This window comes from Stenella coeruleoalba (genome assembly GCF_951394435.1).
Source record: "Stenella coeruleoalba genome assembly, chromosome: 4".
Taxonomy (NCBI): Eukaryota; Metazoa; Chordata; class Mammalia; order Artiodactyla; family Delphinidae; genus Stenella; species Stenella coeruleoalba.
Genome location: NC_137149.1, coordinates 1,310,755 through 1,332,342, shown reverse-complemented (window position 1 = coordinate 1,332,342; position 21,588 = coordinate 1,310,755). Strand labels below are relative to the sequence as shown.

Genomic DNA, 21,588 nt, shown 5'->3' with positions numbered 1-21,588 from the left:
ACATGGTTACATGAAGTCATGACGGCTGACTTGGGCGGCAAGTAGCCAGAGTGCCTACAGGCTTCCTGTCAACCCAAGTTCCATATCTGCCAACATAGGAGACGTCCCACGCATCAAACAAAAAAGTGATGATACTGGCTGCTTTGGTAAATATAAATCTCTTAGACTACTATGATTAAAGGTGCCAGAAAATATATTTAGTGTGATGTGATCTAAGATTACAGTTTTATTTAAAGGCAGAGTCCTTGTTTTTGTAAATCACACTTCAAAATGTTAAAGTAACTTCAGAAAGCTGTCACTTAGGATTCAGACTTACGTCCTAATTTATCAGTCTCCCCATCCTTTTATAACTCCTCTCCATGTCTAAAATACTCTGGTACTAGAATGTATTTAGCAAATACCACTTTATTTTATTTTTTTAATAATAGTAGGGCATACTCTTATAGGGCTCTTTTTTTTTTTAATTTGGTTGCACCAGGTCTTAGTTGCAGCAGCGGGCTCCTTAGTTATGGCTTGTGGGCTCAGTTGCAGCAGGCGGGCTCCTGCCAGCTCCTTAGTTGCGGCTCATGGGCTTCTTAGTTGCGGCATGCATGTGGGATCTAGATCCCTGACCAGGGATTGAACCCGGGCCCACTGCATTGGGAGCATGGAGTCTTATCCACTGTGCCAACAGGAAGTCCCCATCACTTTTATTTTTTGAAAAGCACCTTCATATGTGTCCCATGGATACTTACAGTGACTTTCCTCCCAGTTTTCAGACAAGAAAACTACACTTAAGGGGTGACGTGGCCTCCCAGGCTCACAGGCAGCCTTCTACCACCACTCTTTTCACACATCACGGTGCAGCACACGAGCTGGCTCACAGGGTTTCCTCACCTCAGGGTGACTGAACAGAATGTCCGGTATCTTCATCCTCGCGTACACTGCCCACCGGCCACCATGTGCTCAGGCGGCTCCACCGCTCCTCCTTCACTCGAGAGACTTTTTTCCTGACACCCCGATGCAGGGTTAGGGGTGGCCTGGGAGGCAGCCCAGCAGGAGGGTGGAGGAGGGGAGGGTTGGAAAGAGTGGACGCGGGGACATGTGTGGTTGAAAAGAGGTGTGTGGGGCAGAGAGGCTCCAGAGCAGGGAGAAGAGTTGGGAGGAGAGGGCAAGGGTGTGGCTGAGGATTCTGACTTCTGTCTCTTTCAGCATTTTTGAGAGAGTTACTTTGGGATGGATTCCCCATGGAGATTGGCTGTGTGGGACCCGGTTTGTGGGGGCCACTCTTATCAAAGGCTCACCATTCTTTAGGAGTGAGGGAGCATCACTTTGGTACTTAGGTCTGTGATTTGAGGGGATGGTAGTACCATAATTATTAATTTGAACCTTGAGAACCTTGTTAAAGCAGGGAAAAGTGTAACTATTCATTTTTCTTAGAATGATTAAATGATCTTTTTCTCTGTAGTTGCTGATTTTGTAGGGCTAGATCCCAGAATTGCTGCATGGCTTATAGATCCTACTGATGCTGCACCCTCTTTTGAAGATTTAGTGGCAAAATACTTTGGAAACTCCGTCACAGTTAAGGTGAACAGCACATATGGAAATTCCTCAAGAACGACTGTGGTGAGTTGTTTTAAGATAAGGTTTATCAACCTTAATACAACCCAAATTTTCCTCTAGGAACTTCTTCTACTTCATAGATAGTCCAGTAGTAAAAAAAACATTGCTGACATTCATTTTTACTTATTCAGCAGAAATGCTGTTTACCCTGACATTTCTGGTAGAGGATACTGAATAAAGATGGGTGATCTCTGTCAACTGTTCCTGGGAGGTGCCGTCCGAAGAGTGGTTCTTCTAAATGGATTCTTTGTGTCAGAGAGTCGCCAGCTCTGTGAGCAGAGAGCTGCTTGTTTATAAATTCTTCATGCTGGTGACACAGCTGCTGTGGCCGAGGCCTGGGAAGGCCTCTCCTCAGTCCCAGCGGGGGGAACTGTAAGACTGCCCAGGTCTGTCTCTCTGACCCCCTCTTTCAAGATGCACCCAGTTGTTAGGAACCACTGCCTGGAGAAGCACGGGTGCTTGCAGCTCTGGAACCTGCCCGGAGCCCAGCAACAGGGACACTTGACATGGCCGCACAACAGGGCCAGAGGAGGCGTCCCAGCAGGAGCAGCGCCGGCCACCATCAGGCCACTCTGTTCAGACTTCCCGGGTGTAAGTTAACAGGCACATGTTAAAAGCACGACTAGAAGGCCACGCAGGAGGCCACGTGAGCCTGCCCTGCGTGCCGGGGCTGAGCTGGGGCTGGTCGCTGCTTGGGGTGCTTGATCCTACAGACCCGCAGTTGAGGAGGGATCTGTGTCAGATAGAGGCTTGGGGTTGGAAATACAGAAACTCAGTCTCCCTTAATTTAAAAAGAGATTTGTCAGAGGAATGTGGGGTAGCTCAGAGCCTCAGAGGAAAAGCAGAACCAGGCTTTGGGAAGACAGGCGTCAGGTGGGTCTGGGGACCCAGGCAGCAGGAGCTCACGGGCCGGGGGTCAGCAATGAGCTGTGATCATTTTCTCTACACGTCACTTTTGTCCAAGATTCAAAGTTTTAGCACTTAGAGTCTCCTTTCCACGACTGTGTCACATGTCTGCCCCTCGGCAGGGCAGGCGGGGTGTGGAGATTGGCAGTCTCCCCAGATCCATGCTGCTGGAGTGGGAACTTCCCCAGACACAAGCCGAGATATCATTGCTGAAGGAGGGAGCTGTCCGCCTCTGTATTAGCCCAGGTTTACAGAGGAGAACCCAGGTGCAGAAGGGTTCATGTACACGCACCTTGCCCAAGGTCATGGTTCAGTTCAGAGTTTGGATTTCTGACTCTAAAGTATAGTTTCTTTCCAGTATACACACGTGCAAGTTAGGGGTGGGAGTGGCTGCGCGGGACAAAGCACCAGCTCCAGCGGGTGTGTTTTCTCCCTGGCGAGAAGTTGGAGCCCCTCACCCAGGCCGAGCAGCTGCTCCCAGAGCTGTGCGACTCAGTCGCTCCCCGCGCGCCGTTGCCTTATGGTCCCACCGGGAGGCTTCGCCCGAGGCCCTCCTCCACACACCGGGCGGGAAGGAGGCTGCCTGGGATGAACTTGCGCTCGTATCTTGTTAAACAGGGCAGCAATGCGTCTGCTGGAGGTGGAAGGCGTCCCGCTGCTCCGCAGGGTCTCCTGCTGCCCTGGAGCAGTGGTACGAAAGGAGGGGAAAGGAAAGCGCGGTCCGGGTCAAGGAGCAGCAGGGAAGCAGTGAGGACTCATGAGAGTGTGGCTCCTGTCGGGGAGGCGGGAGACCTCGGATGGCGAGAAGGAAGATGACGAGCTCCGTCACCGAGCGCGAGCCGTCCCGGGGAAGCCTCGCTGCTCAGCGCTGCCGTCGGGGAGGCGCGTTCAGGCAGCAGGGCGGTGGCCGTCTGCCGGTCACAGCTGACGCGTTCACGTGGACGTGTTCGTGGTGCCTCCCAGCTAGTGGTTCCCGGGAGAGTCAAGACCCGGGATGGCGGCAAGACAAACTCGGGGTGCACAGCCAGCCGCCGATCATCGTGGTGGGGGTGGCGGTGTGTGTGTCTCTAAACTGAGGCCAGGCACCTGGAGTCTGGGGGGTCGTGTGGCAGCAGGAGGGGTACAGTGGGGACACAGGGCTCTGCGCAGGGGGGCAGAATTCGACTGTCGGGGCCGCGGCTCACCACCGCCCTCTTGGTCAGCTGGACACAGACCCTGTTGGCCCACCTCCCAGGATCTCTGTGTGTGTCTGGGACGGGGACCGGCGGTGAGTGTGGACGAGGCACTGGCTCCCAGACGCCCACGGTGGGTAGAGGGGCAAGCCGAGGGGCCAGGTCTGTCTCTACCACCATGCGATCTTTGCACCTTGGGCACTTAGCTCCTTTGTGGGTCATTTCCTGTAAAATGAGGAAAACTGTGTTGGGGAGAAAGTAAGAAAGCAATAGGTAGCTTGAATTTGCCTGAAAAGTATCTTCCGAAGTGTGGGAACTGCTCTGCTTGAGGCGGTGGGTGGCGGCACCAGATGTGTGCTCTCTGCCGAGGAAACACTGCCGCTTCCTAGATTGTGATGAACGTTGCTGCCAAATGTGCCTAATGCTGAATTCTTTTGATCTTTTAAAGAATCAGAATGTACATGCGGACCTGAGGGTGCTCTACAGACTTACGGTGGGCCTTTGTTCCCAGCTCAAGGCAAGGCATTTCATTGTAGCTTCACTGTCCAAGGGCTGTCTTTCATTCGCAACCATGCTCACAGGAAACAGTACCCTCAGTGTCTTTGTGCAGGAAACGGGGTTCTGAGGCCAAGTGAACCTGCGCATCACTCATAGAAGGGCAGTCCAGATGATAAGACCTGAAAATGTTTAAATGTTTTCTATAGGTTGACAATAATTGTAACTTTTTTTAAAGACTCAATTCAATTGGAATGTTTCTAACTCTGCAGTTAATGTAAAAGCTAAGAGTTTATTTCAGTTAGTAGTGATGGACACAGCTCCACTCAGTCTCATTGGGAAGCAGAGGTCATTTGAAGGACCTGTCAGGAAGGGTTGAGTGAAGGCGCTGTGAACCACAGCAAGGGCAGGAGTCAGGGGGCCAGAAGGGACGGAGAAGTCTGCAGGGCAGGCACTGGCTGGAAGCTTTCCACCTCTGGGCTCGAAGGGCGGGCTGTTACAGGGACCCTGGGAAAGCAGTGGCCCTGCAGGGGGCTGCTGGCCAGGAGCTGGGTGCCAGAAGTGGTGGCTGCAGGCCAAGGACTGGGGCCAGAAGTGCACCGTGGGGTGGCGCAGGGGAAACCCGCTTCCCTCTCCTCCTGCCCCTGAATGGGCAGAACCAGCCCGAGGGCAGAGAAGGAGCCCAGCTGATGTGGCCTGGAGGGCATCTACCCTTCTTCCAGGGCCAAGAGCAGGACAGAGGATGGGTCCTAGGGGCAGCCGAGAAGGTGAGGGCACAGCAGAAGGACAGACGAGGCAGAGGGCTCTCAGATGGAAACCCTGATAAAGAGCGTGGGAGGTGATCCGAGTAGATGAAGGTGGTGCACGTCTCCCCGTGTTAATTTATAAAGTCTGTGCAAAATCGAGGAAAATTCTAGTTAAATTTTTGGGAATTCAGAAAACCTATTTTGAAATTAAAATGGGAGACTAAAAGTCCACAAATACCTAAATCACACTTAAAAATAAGAAAGATTAAAGAAAATTGGGAGTGGGACTTGTCCTACCAGGTATTTCTGAATATCTCTACTAGGGCTTGGTAATAAAATAGGATACTTGACAAAAATAGGGATTTTATTAGGAAGGAGGATAGGGGAACCAACCATGCCACCAGAGGAGTTGCTCAATGAAATTAAGTAGGCTGTTCAGCAAACGCAGGTAGGAATAATAGTTTAAAAGTAACAGTGATGTCATTTCTTCCTATGAAACAGGTTTACGGTTTATGGCAACTGTTTTGTACTTTGGAGCTTCCTCTGATACCAATTTTGGCAGGTAAGGTACCCTAAAGATGATGCCCAGTCATCCTTCTAGAGAGTTCTTTGTACCTTTTGGGAAGACTGTTTTCTCTTGACTTAGTTTGGGGTGGGCAGTGCATCATATGGGCACCGAAGAGGTAGTGAGCCCTTAACTTTCCCTTTCTCTAACAAGAGGGATTGGACCGCATCACCGCTTGGGCTAGAAGGACTCTAAGGTTCTAACATCTGGGTCACGTGGTATCGCTTCTGTACTGCCTGTTCTGCAGGTGTTCTGCCGGACTCCCACAGCCCTGAGAGCAGTGGTGGGGGGAGGAGGCCTGTCTGGATGTTTTCCAGGTCAGCACTTGTCCTGGTCCTGGTGTGATGGACCCTTCTGCTTCGTGAGAACCCCCTGCAAGCACTGTTGCAGGCTCTGCTCTGCCTTTGCTTTTAGCCCCTGACCCGCCCTGTCCTGCTGGGCACCTGGGAGAGCAGAGCCTCGCCCAGCATGGCAGCTGAGTGGCCGGGGGTGACTCTCCATCCAGAGTGTCCCCATGCCCACTGCCACCATTGCTGGGCTCCAGTACTGACCCTCATGGACGCTGCCGAGCTCGCACTGTCATCTTGGTCCTCATCGGGGGATGAGGCTTGCTCCTGGCACTGCAGTCTTTCTCAGAAACGATTTGTTGCTACAGTACAGATTTTTATCTGCTTTGGTTTTGAATCACAGTGATGGAAAGCCACAGCATTCAGGTGAACAAGGAAGAGATGAAGAGGACTTCAGCACTTCTTGGGGTACATTCTTCTGTCAGACTGTTTGCATGTGTTAGCTCTCTCCTGTCTGATGAGTTGGTCCCCTTGGCAGTTCTCGGGTGACTTTCCTTTTCTTCCCTTCCTTGTTTGTCCCAGACCGATGTTGGCACTGTTCCTCCTATCTCTGACTCCTGCAGCGGAGTACCACGCTTTGAAAGGATTGAAACAAGCGTCACATCTGGGTGCTCTCCATGTGGATGTGTGCATGGTTTAATAGATACCCACTGACCTTCTCCAAACTTAGGTTCTTGCAAGGACATTGCCCCTTGTAGTTGGTGACATTTCTTGGATTCTTTAAAGAAGCAAAATCAAAGTTTTCTAACTGTGAAAAATAAAAAATACAGAGCGATGCATAAAGATGCATAAAAAAGATGCATTAAAAGTTCCACTTAAGTTATTTTAAAGGAAACTCCGGTATAACCATCACTTAGGTCAAAGCAGAGAATTTCCAGAAGCCCTGCTTGCCCTGCCCTATCAGAACCCTCTTCCTGCTGCCAAAAGCAACCCCCGTCCTGACTTTTATAGTCGTTACGTTGTTGGGTTTCTTTACAGTTTTCCACTTCAAAACCTAAGTGATATAGTCGTCTCTCCTTTTTTTTTTTTTTTTTTGTGGTACGCGGGCCTCTCACTGTTGTGGCCTCTCCCGTTGCGGAGCACAGGCTCCAGACGCGCAGGCTCAGCGGCCATGGCTCACGGGCCCAACCGCTCTGTGGCACGTGGGATCTTCCCGGACCGGGGCACAAACCCGTGTCCCCTGCAACGGCAGGCGAACTCTCAACCACTGCGCCACCAGGGAAGCCCCAGTCGTCTCTCCTTTTGAAGGAACTGTAAGTTAGCGGTGGTGTCTGACCTCTCTCACTCAGCCCCTGTGTCTCAGCTTCTAGTCCATGTCCTTTGGTGCCTTGTCCTCCGTTGAAGGACTCCATCCCACTGTTGATGGCATCAGGGTCATTTCCAGTTTGCAGGCATTACAAACTGTGCTGCACCCCTGAGCACATCTCCTGGGCCCGTGGGCACATGCTTCTTAGGGTACAAGGCAGGGTGGGCTGCTGGTGCAGCTTTATCAGACAACACCAAATTGCTTTCCAAAGTCACAGCTGCCAGAATTGCACACGGGGTTCTGTCTTTGCGCATCCTCCCTCGCACGGGTCCACCGGCCTCTTAGTACAGCCATTTTGGTGAGGACGTAATGGTATCTTGTTATGATGTTGGTTTCTATTGTCCTGATTACTGAGGAGGTTGAATAGCTTTTACTTCATCGTTGGCTATTAGGAGTTTCTCTTTGGTAAAGGATCTGCTCAAAATTTTTACCTTTTTTTTTTTTTTTGCAGTACACAGGCCTCTTACTGTTGTGGCCTCTCCCGTTGCGGAGCACAGGCTCCGGACGGACGCAGGCTCAGCGGCCATGGCTCACGGGCCCAGCCGCTCTGCGGCATGTGGGATCCTCCCGGACCGGGGCACGAACCCGTGTCCCCTGCATCGGGAGGCGGACTCTCAACCACTGCGCCACCAGGGAAGCCCTTTACCCATTTTTATATTGAGGTTTTTGTCTATCTATCGCTTTCTGATTTTTAGGACATCTTGATATATATTCTGGTTACAAGCCGGTTACATATACCTTTGCCCTCTCTGTCTTACCTTTTTATTCTCCTAATGGGGTCTTTTGACCAACAGAAGTTCTTAATTTTTAATGTAGTGCACAATTTATCAATCTTTTTCTTTATGGTTCGTGCTTTTTGCATCTTGTTTAAGAAAGCTTTCCTTACTTCAAGCTCATGAAATACTCTCATGTGTTATGTTTGAAGCTATTTTCATTAGCCTTCACACTTAGGTTTATAAACCTGCAACTGATTTTTTCTTTTTATGTAATTTTTTTTATTGAGAAAGAAATTATACACAATAGTGCAAATCTTTTAAAATTTATTGTGATAAAGTACACTTCACATAAAATTTATCATCATAACCATTTGTAACTACACAGTTCAGTGGTATTAAGTACATTCATGTTGTTGTGCAGCCATCACCACCATCCATCTCCATAAATGTTTTCATCTCATAAAACTAAAACTCTATACCTATTAAACAATAACTCCCCATTCTCCCCCCCATACCCCCGCAGCTTCTGGCAAGCACCACTCTTCTTTCTGTCTCTATGATTCTGACTACTCTAAGTGCTTCATATAAGTGGAATCAGACAGTATTTGTCTTTTTGTGACCAGCTCATTTCACTTAGCATCGTGTCCTCAAGGTTCATCCATGTTGTAGCATATTGCAGAATTTCCTTCCCTTTTGAGGCTGAATAATACTCCATTGTAGGGACTTCCCCGGCGGTCCAGTGGTAAAGAATCCGCCCTCCAATGCAGGGGACGCGGGTTCAATCCCTGGTCAGAGAACTAAGATCCCACGTGCCACGGGGCAACTAAGCCTGTGCGCCACAACTACTGAGCTCGCGCGCCTCAATGAGAGAGCCTGCACGCTGCAAACTACAAAGCCCATGGGCTCTGGAGCCCGAGCCACAACTAAAGAGAGAAAAACCCCATGCCACGGCTAGCGAGAAGCCCGTGCGCTGCAGCGAAGATCCCGTGCGCTGCAACGAAGACCCGATGCAGCCAAAGAAATAAATATTTTTTAAAAAAATACTCCATCGTATGTATATACCACATTTTGATTATCTGTTCATCTGTTGTTGGATGCAACCTAGGTTGCTTCCGTATTTTAGCTATTGTGAATACGGGCTATGAAAATGGGTATACAAATATCTCTTTGATATCCTGCTTTCAGTTCTTTTGAACATATAACCTGAAGTGAATTGCTAAATCTTGTGGTAATTCTGTTTTTAATTTTTTGAGGAACTACCATACTTTTTCCACAGCCCCTGTACCATTTTACATTCCCACCAACAGTGCACAAGGGTTCCAATTTTTTCTATATCCTTGCTAACACTTACTGTTTTCTGTTTTCTGATAGTAGCCATCCTAACGTGTATGAGGTGGTATCTCATTGTAGTTTCGATTTGCATTTCACTAATGATTAGTGACGCTGAGAATCTTTTAATGTGTTTATTGGCCATTTTTATGTCTTCTTTGGAAAAAATGTCTATTCAAGTCCTTTGCCCATTTTTGAATTGGGTGGTTTTTCTTACTGTTGAGTTTTAGGAGTTCTCTCTGTATTTTGAATATTAATCCCTTATGAAGATAATATGATTTCAAATATTTTCTCCCATGCTATGGGTTGCCTTTTTACTCTGTTGATACTGTCTTTTGATGCACAAAAATTTTTAATTTTCATAAAGTCCAATTTAAAATTTTTTTCTTTTATTACCTGTGCCTTTGGTGGTGTATCCAAGAGGTCATTGCCAAATCCAATGCTGTGACGTGTTTTTCCTCTCTTCTTCTAAGAGTTTTATTATTTTAGGTCTTACATTTAGGTCCTTGATGAATTTTGAGTTAATTTTTGTATATGGTGTTAGGTAAGAGTCCAGCTTCATTTTTCTGCATGTGGACATCCAGTTTTCCCAGCACCATTTATTGAAAAGACTGTCCTTTCTCCACTGAATGGTCTTGGCACCCTTATCAGAATCATCTGACTATATATGCAAGGGTTTATTTCTGGGCTCAGTATTTTATTCCCTTGGTCTGTATATCTGTCCTAATGCCAATACCACACTATTTTTTATTATGTAGTTTTGTAGTAAGTTTTGAAAGCAGGAAGTGTGGGTCCTGCAGTTTCGTTCTTCTTTTTCAAGATTGTTTTGGCTACTTGGTGTCCCTTAAGATTCCATATGAATTTTAGGATGGATTTTTTTTATTTCTGAAAAAAAGTGTCTTTAGGATTTTGATAGGGATAGCATTGAATCTGTAGGTCACTTTGACTAGTACTGACATCTTAATATATTGCCTTCCAATCCATGAGCATGAGATGTGTTTCCATTTATTTATGTCTTTTTGAATTTCTTTCAGCAATGTTTTATAGTTTTCATCATATAAGTCTTTCACCTCCTCCGTTAAGTTAATTCCTAAGTATTTTACTCTTTTTGATACTATTGTGAATGGAATTGTTTTTGCAATTTCCATTTCAGATTGTTCATGTGTAGAAATGAAACTGATTTTTGTGTGTTGATGTTGTATCCTGCTATTTTGCTGAGTTCAGAAAGTTCTAACAGTTTTTTTTTTGTGGAATCTTTAGAGTTTTGTATATATAAAATCATGTCATCTGCAAACAGGGATAATTTTATTCCTTCCTTTCCAATTTGGATGCCTTTTATTTCTCTGTCTTACCTAATTGCTCTGGCTAGAACTTCCATACCACGTTGAATAGAAGTGGTGAAAGCAAACATCCTTGCCTTAGAGGAAACGCTTTCAGTCTTTTACTACTGAGTGTGATGCTTGCTCTGGGTTTTTTATTAATGACTTTTGCTATATGGAGGTAGTTTTGTTCCATTTCTAGTTTTTCTGAGTGTTTTTGTCATAAAAGGGTGTTATATATTGTCAAATGCTTTTTCTGCATCATTTGAGGTGATCATGTGTTTTCCCCCATCCATTCTGTTGATGTGGCATATTACATTGATTAATTTTCGTATGTTGAACCATCCTTGCATTCCAGGAACAAATTCCACTTGGTCATGGTGTATAATCCTTTAAATATACTGCTGAATTCTGCTTGCTAGCATTTTGTTGAGGAATTTTGCATCAGTGTTCATAAGGGATACTGATAGGTAGTCTTGTAGTGTGTTTGTCTGGCTTTGGTGTCAGGGTAATGCTGGCCTTATAAAGTGAGTTGGGAAGTGTTTCCTTCTCTTCAGTTTTTCTGAAAAATTTTCAGAAAGATTGGACTACTTCTTTCTTTAAATGTTTGCTGGAATTCACCAGTGAAGCCATTGCATCCAGGGCTTTTCTTTGTTGGGAGATTTGATTACTGATTCAGTCTCCTTGCTAGTTACAGGTCTATTCAGTTTTTTTTGTTTCTCCATGATTTAGTCTTGGTAGGTTTTATGTTTCTACGAATTTGTCTATTTTATCTAGGTTATCCATTCTGCTGGTGTACAGTTGTTCATAGTTCTCTCTGATAATCCTTTTTATTTCTGTAAAATTGATAGTAATTTCTTTTTTTTTTTTTTTGGCCTCACTGTGAGGCTTGTGGGATTAGTTCCCTGACCAGGGATTGAACCCAGGCCCTTGGCAGTGAAAGTGCAGAGCCCTAAACACTGGACTGCCAGGAAATTCCCTGATCATAATATTGTTCACTTAAATTTCTGATTTTTGTAATTTGAGCCTTTTCTTTTTTCCTTAGTCTAGCTAGCTAAAGGTTTGTCAATTTTGTTGATCTTTTCAAAGAACCAAATTTTGGTTTCATTGATTTTCTTTATTGTTTTTATATTCTCGATTTCATTTAACTCTGCTCTCATGTTTATTATTTCCTTCCTCTGCTATCTTTGGGTTTAGTCTGTTCTTTTTCTAGTTCCTTAAATTGTGAAGTGAGGTTATTGAGTTCAGATTTTTCTTGTTTTTTAATATAAGCATTTATAGCTATAAATTTCCTCCTTAGCACTGCTTTTGCTGCATCCCATATACAGGTATGTTGTGGTTTTGTTTTCATTCATCTCTAAGTAATTTCTAAGTTTGCTTTTGATTTCTTCTTTGATCTTTTGGTTGTTTAAAAGTGTGTTGTTTAATTTATACAATTTTGTGAATTTTGTAGTTTTCCTTTTGTTATTGATTTCTAACTTCAACTTGCTGTGGTCAGAGAAGATACTTTCTATATCTGTCTTTTAAAATCTCTTGAGACTTAATTAGTGGCCTAACATGTAGTCTATTTTGGAAAACATCCCATGTTCACTTGAGAAGAATATCCCATGTGCATGTTATTGTCGGGTAGAGTGTTATGTACATGTCTGTTAGCTCTAGTTGGTTTATCATTGCTTAAGTTCTTATTTCCTTACTTACCTTCTGTTTAGTTGTTCTATCCATTATCATGAGTGAGGTATTCAAGTCCCCAACTATTACTGTAGAACTATCCATTTCTCCCTTCATTTCTGTTAGTTTTTCTTCATATATTTTAATGGTTTGTCATTAGGTATGTAAATGCTTATATTATATCTTCTTGCTGTATTGAAAATATAATGTCATCCTTTGTCTCTTGTAACCAGTTTTTATTTAAGTTCTATTTTGTCTGATATTAATACAGCCATCCCTGCTCTGTTTTCATTAATATTTGGATGGAATATCTTTTTCCATCCTTTCAATTTCAACCTGTTTGTCTCTTTGAATTTAAAGTGAGTCTCTTGCAGACAGCATATAGTTGGACCATGGTTTTTTATCCATTCTGCCAATCTCTGTCTTTCAATTGGAGAGTTAATCCATTTACATTTAATTAATTACTGATAAGGAAGGACTGACTTCTATCATTTTGCTATTTGTTTTCTATATGCCTTATAGCTTTTTTGTCCTTCATTTCCTGCATTACTGTCTTCCTTTGTGTTTAGTTGATTTCTTGTAGAAATGTTTAAATTCCTTTCTCATTTCCTTTTGTATATATTCTATAGTTTTTTCTTTGTGGTTACCATGGGGATGACATCTAACACCCTAAAGTTATAACACTCCAATTTGAATTTATATGAGCTTAACTTCAATGACATACAAAAACTGTGCTCTTTTACAGCTCTGTCCCCCCACTTCCAGTTATTGATGTCACAAAATTACATCTTTATACATTGTGGGTCCCAAAATATAAACTAATAATTTTTTAAAATTATGTAGAAAGGAAGATTTGGAGTCACAAACTAAAGTTACAGTACTACTAACTTTTATACTCATAATTGTTTTTTTCTTAAATCATATAGAAAACAAAAAGTATAGTTACAAATAGTTATAATACTGGCTTTTATAATTCACGTATTTACCTTTACTGAGATCATTATTTCTTCATTTAGCTTTAGGTTACTGTATAGTGTCCTTTCATTTCACCTTGCAGGACTTCTTTGAGCATTTCTTCCAGGGCAGGTGTAGTGTTCACATCTCCCTCAGCTTTTGTTTATCTGGAAATGTCTTAATTTCTCTCTCACTCTTGGAGGACAGTTTTGCCAGATAAGGATTTTGGGTTTACAGTTTTTTCTTTTAGCACTTTGAATATATTAACCTACTGTCTTCTGGCCTCCAATGTCTGTGATGAGAAATCTGAGGATAATCTTATTGAGGATCCCTTGTATGTGATGACACTTTTCTCTCATTGCTTTCAAAATTCTCTTTTGTCGTTGTCTTTTGAAAGTTTGATTATATTATGTCTTCATGTTCATCTCTTTGAGTTCATCTTACTTGAAGTTTTTGAGCTTCTTTGATGTTTGTATTCATGTATTTCATCAAATTTGAGGAGTTTTCATCTTTAGTTTTCTAAAGATTCTACCAGAAAACTACTAGAGCTAATCAATGGATTTTGTAAAGTAGCAGGATAAAAAATTAATGCACAGAAATCTCTTGCATTCCTATACACTAATGATGAAAATTCTGAAAGAGAAATTAAGGAAACACTCCCATTTACCATTGCAACAAAAAGAATAAAATACCTAAGAATAAACCTACCTAGGGAGACAAAAGACCTGTATGCAGAAAATTATAAGACACTGATGAAAGAAATCAAAGATGATACAAACAGAGGGAGAGATATAACATGTTCTTGGATTGGAAGAATCAACATTGTGAAAATGACTCTACTACCCAAAGCAATCTACAGATTCAATGCAATCCCTATCAAACTACCAAGGGCATTTTTCACAGAATTAGAACAAAAAGTTTTACAATTTGTATGGAAACACAGAAGACCCCAAATAGCCAAAGCAATCTTGAGAAAGAAAAACGGAGCTGGAAGAATCAGGCTCCCTGACTTCAGACTATAGTACAAAGGTACAGTAATCGAGACAGTATGGTACTGGCACAAAAACAGAAATATAGATCAATGGAACAGGATAGAAAGCCCAGAGATAAACCCACACACATATGGTCACCTTATCTTTGACAAAGGAGGCAAGAATATACAGTGGGGGAAAGAGAGCCTCTTCAATAAGTGGTGCAGGGAAAACTGAACAGCTACATGTAAAAGAATGAAATTAGAACACTCCCTAATACCATACACAAAAATAAATTCAAAATGGATTAGGGCCAGACACTATCAAACTCTTAGAGGAAAACATAGGCAGAACACTCTATGACATAAATCACAGCAAGAAATAGGTAGCTAGTGGGAAGGAGCTGCATAGCACAGGGAGGTCAGCTTGGTGCTTTGTGACCACCTAGAAGGGTGGGATAGGGAGGGTGGGAGGGAGGCTCAAGAGGGAGGGCACTTCCCTGGTGGTGCAGTAGTTAAGAATCCGCCTGCCAATGCGGGGGACACGGGTTCAAGCCCTGGTATGAGAAGATCCCACATGCCACAGAGCAACTAAGCCCATGCACCACAACTACTGAGCCTGCACTTTAGAGCCCGTGAGCGACAACTACTGAAGCCTGTGCACCTAGAGCCCGTGCTCCGCAACAAGAGAAGCCACCACGATTAGAACCTGTTCACCACAACGAAGAGTAGCCCCCACTTGCACAACTAGAGAAAGCCTGCGCACAGCAACAAAGACCCCACACAGCCAAAAATAAATAAACAAACAAACAAATTTATTTAAAAAAAGAAGGAGGGCATGGGGGATATATGGATACATATAGCTGATTCACTTCGTTATACAGCAGAAACTAACAGAACATTGTAAAGCAGTTATACTCTAATAAAGATGTAAAAAAATTTTTGAGGGGTTTTCAGCTATTATATCTTCAAATATTCTTGCTATCCTTTTCTTTCTCTTCTCCTTCTGGGGCTCCCACAGTGTGTGGATTGGTCTGCTTGATGGTATCCCACAGGACCCTTAAGCTCTGTTCACTTTTCTTCAATATTTTTTTTCTTTCTGCTCCTCAGCCTCAATAATTTTCATTATTCTCTCTTCAAGTTCACTGATTCTTTCTTCTGCCTGCTCAAATCTCCCTTTGAACCCTCAAGTGACTTTTTAATTTCAATTATCATACTTTTAAGCTCCAAAAATTTCTTTTTTAGTTTCTTTTTACATTTTCTGTCTCTTTATTAATATTTCTATTTTGTTCACACATTGTTTTCTTGACTTTCTTCACACCCTTCTTTAGTTCTTTGAGCATCTTTAAGATGGTTGTTTTAAAGGTGTCTGGTATATATCTGCCATTAGGTCTTTTTTTTCAGTGATAGTTTCTGGGTTTTTTTTTCCTTTGAATACACCATATTTTCCTGTTTCTGTGTTTGTCTTGTGATATTTTTGTTGAACATTGGACATTTGGATCTAATAATGTGGTAACTCTGGAAATCAGATTCTCTCCTTTCCCACAGTTTGCTCTTTCTGTGTGTTATTGTTTCTGTTTATTGTCTTGGGTTTTTTAATTTGCTGCAGGTTGTCTCTGTGTTGAGGATCAACCTAAAGTATAAACCTAAGGTCTTCACAGTTCTTTTCTGAGCCTTTTCCTTGGCATGCACGGTCACTTTCTAATTTTCCCCATGTATGTGAAGTTATTTTTGAATGTCCTTGTCTTTAATATCTGGCTTCAAAGGAGAAAAAGCAAAAAATGCAGAGGGGTTAAAAAAGGCACTAGCCCTTTAAGTCCCCTGGAAGTCACTTAAGCTGGAGGGAGAGGGTCTTGCAATAATGGGGGAAGTGCAACAACAATGGCCTGTTCATCTGCACCTCTGTGATCAGAAGCAGCAATCAGTGATCAGAGCAGAGGCCTCCAATATCTGTACAGGGTCTTTTTTGCCCCACCAGTTCCTGCAGGCTGTGGGCAGGCTGCTCCAGAAACAGGTGCATGGCCTCCTGGCCTCGGGCCTCCTGTCTGGGGGAAGTGGGGTGGGTAGCTTCTATGGTACCAAGAGCTGAAACTGACCAAAATGAACTGTGGTTTACCATCCAAGGCTTCCCCTGGAAGCCATCAGCAGACTCCAGAGTTCCCAGACGATTACATCAGAGGGTTCTTCCCCTGCAGTTGCTGTCCAGGTGGGAGATGAAGTCTCACCTCACAGGTGCCTCCTACTCTGCCATCTTCCCTGAATCTGCTTGGTACAAATGTTAAGTGTACAGCTTGACGTATTTTTATATACGTACACATCCATGTAACCTCCACCCAGATCAAGGTATAGAATATTTCCAGCACCCGGAAGTCTCCTTCCTGTCCCCTCCCAGTCTGTACCCCCAGATAGCCATTCATCTGACCCTGTCCTTGGTGATTCTGAGCTTCATGTAAACCACACAGCACGGGCTCTTTGGTTCTGGCTCCTTTTGCTCACATTCTGTCTTTGGGATTCACCAGTTTGGTTGAATGTAGCAGAAGTGCATGCCAATGAAAATTGCTTGTAGCACCTATTGTAAGAAGGTGCCATACTTTCCTTACACCCTCTCCCATTGTTGGCCACTGTGATCGCCGTGGCTGCGACTATTCATGTGGTGTAACTATCACCTGTGGTGGATAAGAGAGCTCTTGGTTTTCTATCCAGAAGTGGAATTGCTGGGTTACAGGGTATGCGTATATTTAGCGATAGTAGGTACTTCCAAATAGCCCTTCAAATTGGTTATAACATTTTCTGGTCCCATTTGCTACATCCTCACCAGCACAGTACTGTCAGTCTTTTTCACTTTAGCTATCCTGGTGGGTCTGTAGTCGCATTTCACTGTGGAGTTAATTTGCATTTCCCTGATAAGTAATAATAGTGAGCACCTTTTCATACGCTTGATGGTATTTTGGATATATTCTTTTTGTGATCCAATTTTTCAAAGAATTTGCCTATTTAAAAGTTTATGTCAGCTTTTTCTTATTTACTTATAGGAATTGTTTATATATTCTGTATGTGGGTCCTTTGTAAGATATATTGAAAGTACTTTCTCCCAGTCCAGGGTTTGACAAACAGTGGTCTATAGGCCAAATCCATCCTGTGGCCTGTTTTCATATGGCCTGAAATTAAGAGTGGTTGTTACAATTTTTAAAAAACAAACAGAAGTAGAGAAGAATATGTGACAGAGACCATATGTGACCCATAGAGTCTGAAGTATTTACTGTCTGGCCCTGTCTTTGTCTACAGCTTGTCTCTTTACTCTCTCAATAGCTATGTCCTTTGATGAACAGAATTTCTTCATTTTCATGAAGTCCAATGAACCATTTCTTAAATGTTTGAGAATTTTTGTGTGCTAAGTACTCTTTGTCTGACCTCTAGTAAAGATATTCTCCTGTGTTTTCTTGTATAAGCTGTATTATTTTAAGCCTATCCTCCACTTCAAATTAATTTTTCTGCATGGTATAAAGTACAGTTAAGATTTTTCCCAGATGGATTTCCATTCATTTAAGCACAATTTATTAAAAGTGCCACTGTTTCCTGCACTAAGAATTACAGTAGTGTCTTTGTCATAAATCAGGACACTGTGTATGTGTGGGGTTTTTTCTGGACTCTTTTCTGTTTTTTTGTTTTGTGTGTCTGTCCCTGTGCTAATACTTCCCTGGCTTAGTTACTGTAGGCTTATAATATGTCTTGATATCCTACAGTCTTCCATCTCTGTTCTTCCACATGGTATTTATCAATCCAGGTTCTTCACATTTCCATATAAAATTCTCTGATCTACTTTTTAAAAACCAGCTGGGATTTTGATTGTACTTTCAATGCGTGTGATAAAGGACTCATATGCAGACTCTATAGATAACTCCTGTCAATAAGAAAAAGCCACTTAACACATTTAAAAAATATTTTATTTATTTATTTGGTTGTGCCAGGTCTTAGTTGCGGCAGGTGGGCTCCTTAGTTGCAGCATGCGAATTCTTAGTTGCGGCACGTGGGATCTAGTTCCCTGACCAGGGATCAGACCCATGCACCCTGCATTGGGAGTGTGGACTCTTAGCCACTGGACCACCAGGGAAGTCCCCATTATCTGTTTTTTCATGCTTTGTTCCTTGTTTTTCTTTTCATCATTTGTTCCCTTGACTATAGAATTCTGGCATACCTTAACTGAGGCCATTGTCTGTGGGTTCGTCTTTTTGCCTAGTGCTAGTTTTTTGTATCGTACTTGTCCTGCTCCTATTTGTAAACGTCTTTCAGTATTTCAGCCGAAAGGCAGTTCTTGTCTGATAAAGGTAGAGTGCAGATGATATTTCCTCAGAGTTGGTTGATTTACACTCTGCTCTCTCTTTTCTTTTATAATAATTTTTTTAAATATGTAAATCTATGTATTTATTTTTGGCTGCCTTGGGTCTTCGTTGCTGCGCGCTGACTTTCTCTAGTTGCAGTGAGCAGGGGCTACTCTTTGTTGTGGTGCACGGGCTTCTCATTGCTGTGGCTTCTCTTGTTTTGGAGCACGGGTTCTAGGTGCGTGGGCTTCAGTAGTTGTGGTTCGTGGGCTCAGTAGTTGTGGCTCATGGGCTTAGTTGCTCCACGGCATGTGGGATCTTCCCAGACCAGGGCTCAAACCCATGTCCCCTGCATTGGCAGGTGGGTTCTTAACCACTGCGCCACCAGGGAAGTCCCTATAATAATTTTTTAAAAGTCCTGGTCATGTTCTCCTTTTCTTCTGACCAAAATGGTGAGGGGGTGAGGGGTTCATAAATTCAGCATGTCCTACTGCTCTGCTCAGTACCGTATTTATCAGCTGTTTCATATCAGCACCGTATTTATCAGCTGTTTTCCCACCTGGGCCTTGCATGCCGCCCACCCCTCGTCCTGGGCTGTGCCCCAGTTTGTGTGGTTGTTCAGAGCGTTGTTGCTTGTTTCCGCTGCAGCTGCTCCTGTGTTGGGAGGGAATGTCCTGCATCATGATCACTGTGGTCACCATGCAGTTTGGTCCTAGCTCTTCTGCCTTGGGATACTTTGGAAGTTTTGAGGTTTATGATTTGATGCTGCATCCGTTTACTTGTCATAATATTGCTGGAGAATTCCTTCTTCTTTCCCTCCTTCATTTTGGTGTGTTATTTACTATTTTTACTTCTTTAAGTTTGTTTCCTTGGGTCCACTGCACTTAAGAGAGTGATTCTGAGCCTGAGTATTGCATCATGAGTCAAAATATGTATTTTGTAATGTCCATTTTGGTAAATTTTAGATTATTTTTTATTCTTGCAAGATCTCATGTTGAGAAAAATAATCTTAAGTTGTGAAAACTATTAATAACATTGTGTCTGTCACATTCATAGTCTCGTCTCAAGGAACTGGAGCAAGAAGCCCATTTTGTTGCAGGAGAACAGTTTCTTATAACAAGCAGTAATCAGCTTCGAGAGGTAAAGCTAAATTTCAGTTCTTTTATTAAATATACTTCCTGTTCAGGGGTTAGAGGGAGATTTATTCTGATTTTATAAACATTATTTTATGTGATCATCTGAAAAGTATGTAACTTGTTCATGTCTTTCACATTGAGATTCATTACTTCAAAGCCTTTACATCTAAGAAAAGTACTGAATCAGAATCTAAGCATTTTGTCACACCTAGTCAGGTGTGTCCCCTCTGGCTGGTTGCTTTAACTCTGTTATAGTGATGTTCAGGTCCTCTCAAATCTGGGACCCGCTCATCACGTGAAATGGCTTTTGTTGCAGATCCTGTTTGGCAAGCTGCAGCTGCACCTGCTGCGTCCACAGGAGACTCTTCCCAAAACTGGGCTCCGGAGACACCCGTCCACATCAGAAGCCGTGGTAAGGGTCGACAAGTGTCCCCTCACTCTCCGAGACAATAGCACCTCCCACCACGTGCGAGTCCCTTGCAGAGCCCCGTGCTCCTTGTGGTGGCACAAGCCGGCAGCAGCCACCACGGAGCAGTTCTGTTCCATCACTTCCTTTCTGCGGCAGGAGAGGTGCCCCCACCCCAAGGTTGCCCTTCAGTTATGAAGGGAGGACAAAGAGGCTTATGGTACAGTTTTCCAGAGGCGATAAATTGCCTTGATTTCCTGCAGAGGATAATTTGATGGAACTTTGTTCTGGAAACCAAATTCTTGACAATGTAGTCATGACTTCTTTGTTTCATGCCCTCATAAGAGACTGGAAATGGGAAAAGTCATCAGTCTTCTCCTTTCCCCAAGTTTGTTTTAGAAAAATTTAGCTGCCCTTCCCTTGAGAGGAATGCATTTTTTAAAAGACAGGGTGTAGTGAGATGCTGCTTTAATCAAATGGCAGAGTGTGAATAGATATTCAGAACCCCGTGAGTATAATGATACCGCTGGAAGCCTGCAGCGAGGAGCTTGGCCAGTGGGCGAGAGGACACGTGTTGCTCTGCTGAGGGCCGGCTGTGGAGGCTCCAGCTTATCCTTTCTGTGCCTTGTTCAGCGTTGGATTTTGCAGCCGAGGAACGCTTCCCTCCAGACTCCTCTGTGCACATTGCCCTTCCAGCCCCGCACTTCCTGCTCGTCTCAGCCCTGGCGGGGCACCACGCTTGCCAACTGTCCCCACACCTGGCCCTCGGGGCCCAGGCATCAGTCACCGAGTGAACGCCCACCCCTGGGGAACGCTGCTCCCGAGAGGGCCTCGCATCTTCCCTCTTCCCCAAGTCTTCCACACCCTGGTCAGTGTCCCCCTCCTGGTCCTTGGGAGCCAGCAGTGAGCTTACCCCTGCTGGTGACTCGTCACATCCAGGCAGAATGATCTTTTAAAAGTGTTAGAAAAGTCATGTTGATCCCCTGCCTTCAACTTCAATGGCTTCCTTTTTTTCTTTTTTTTGTTTGGCTGTGCTGGGTCTTCGTGGCTGTGTATGGGCTTTCTGTAGTTGGGGCGAGCGGGGGCTACTCTTGGTTGCAGTGCGTGGGCTTCTCATTGCGGTGGCTTCTCTTGTTGTGGAGCGTGGGCTCGAGGCTCACGGGCTTCAGTAGTTGTGGCACACAGGCTCAGTAGTTGTGGCTTGCGGGCTCTAGAGTGCAGGCTCAGTAGTTGTGGCGCACGGGCTTTGTTGCTCGGCGGCATGTGAGATCTTCCTGTATCAGGGCTCGAACCCATGTCCCCTGCATTGGCAGGCAGATTCCCAACCACTGTGCCACCAGGGAAGTCCCCCAGTGGCTTTCCATGCCACTTAGAATAACATCCAAGCTCTCGAGTGTGCCTCCCCCAGGCCCTGGGTCTGGACTTGGCCCTTCTTTGACCTCCCTCACTCCTCACTCCCAGCACCCCACTGAGGACACTTCTCACAGGCTCCTTCCTCAGTCTGAAAACTTCCCACGGAGTGTGCTCAGCTGTCTTCTGATTGTCAGCTTAAGCATTGCTTCCAGAAAGTCCTCCTCTGGTCACAGGTGACAGTAAGACCCCCAGCCACAACCTATTCCTTCACCTTGATTT

The 21,588-nt window shown here is 44.1% G+C and overlaps 1 protein-coding gene across 1 annotated transcript in view; it reads left to right on the top strand.

Annotated features, from left to right (window-relative positions):
• The window catches only part of POLN (DNA polymerase nu), a 170,662-nt gene that overhangs the window by 49,008 nt on the left and 100,066 nt on the right, over window positions 1–21,588 (top strand). Inside the window, 6 exon segments of the mRNA XM_079919909.1 lie at window positions 1,448–1,605; window positions 4,129–4,197; window positions 5,423–5,483; window positions 6,177–6,241; window positions 19,471–19,554; window positions 19,867–19,962. Of these exon segments, the coding sequence (XP_079776035.1) occupies window positions 1,448–1,605; window positions 4,129–4,197; window positions 5,423–5,483; window positions 6,177–6,241; window positions 19,471–19,554; window positions 19,867–19,962 (533 nt within the window).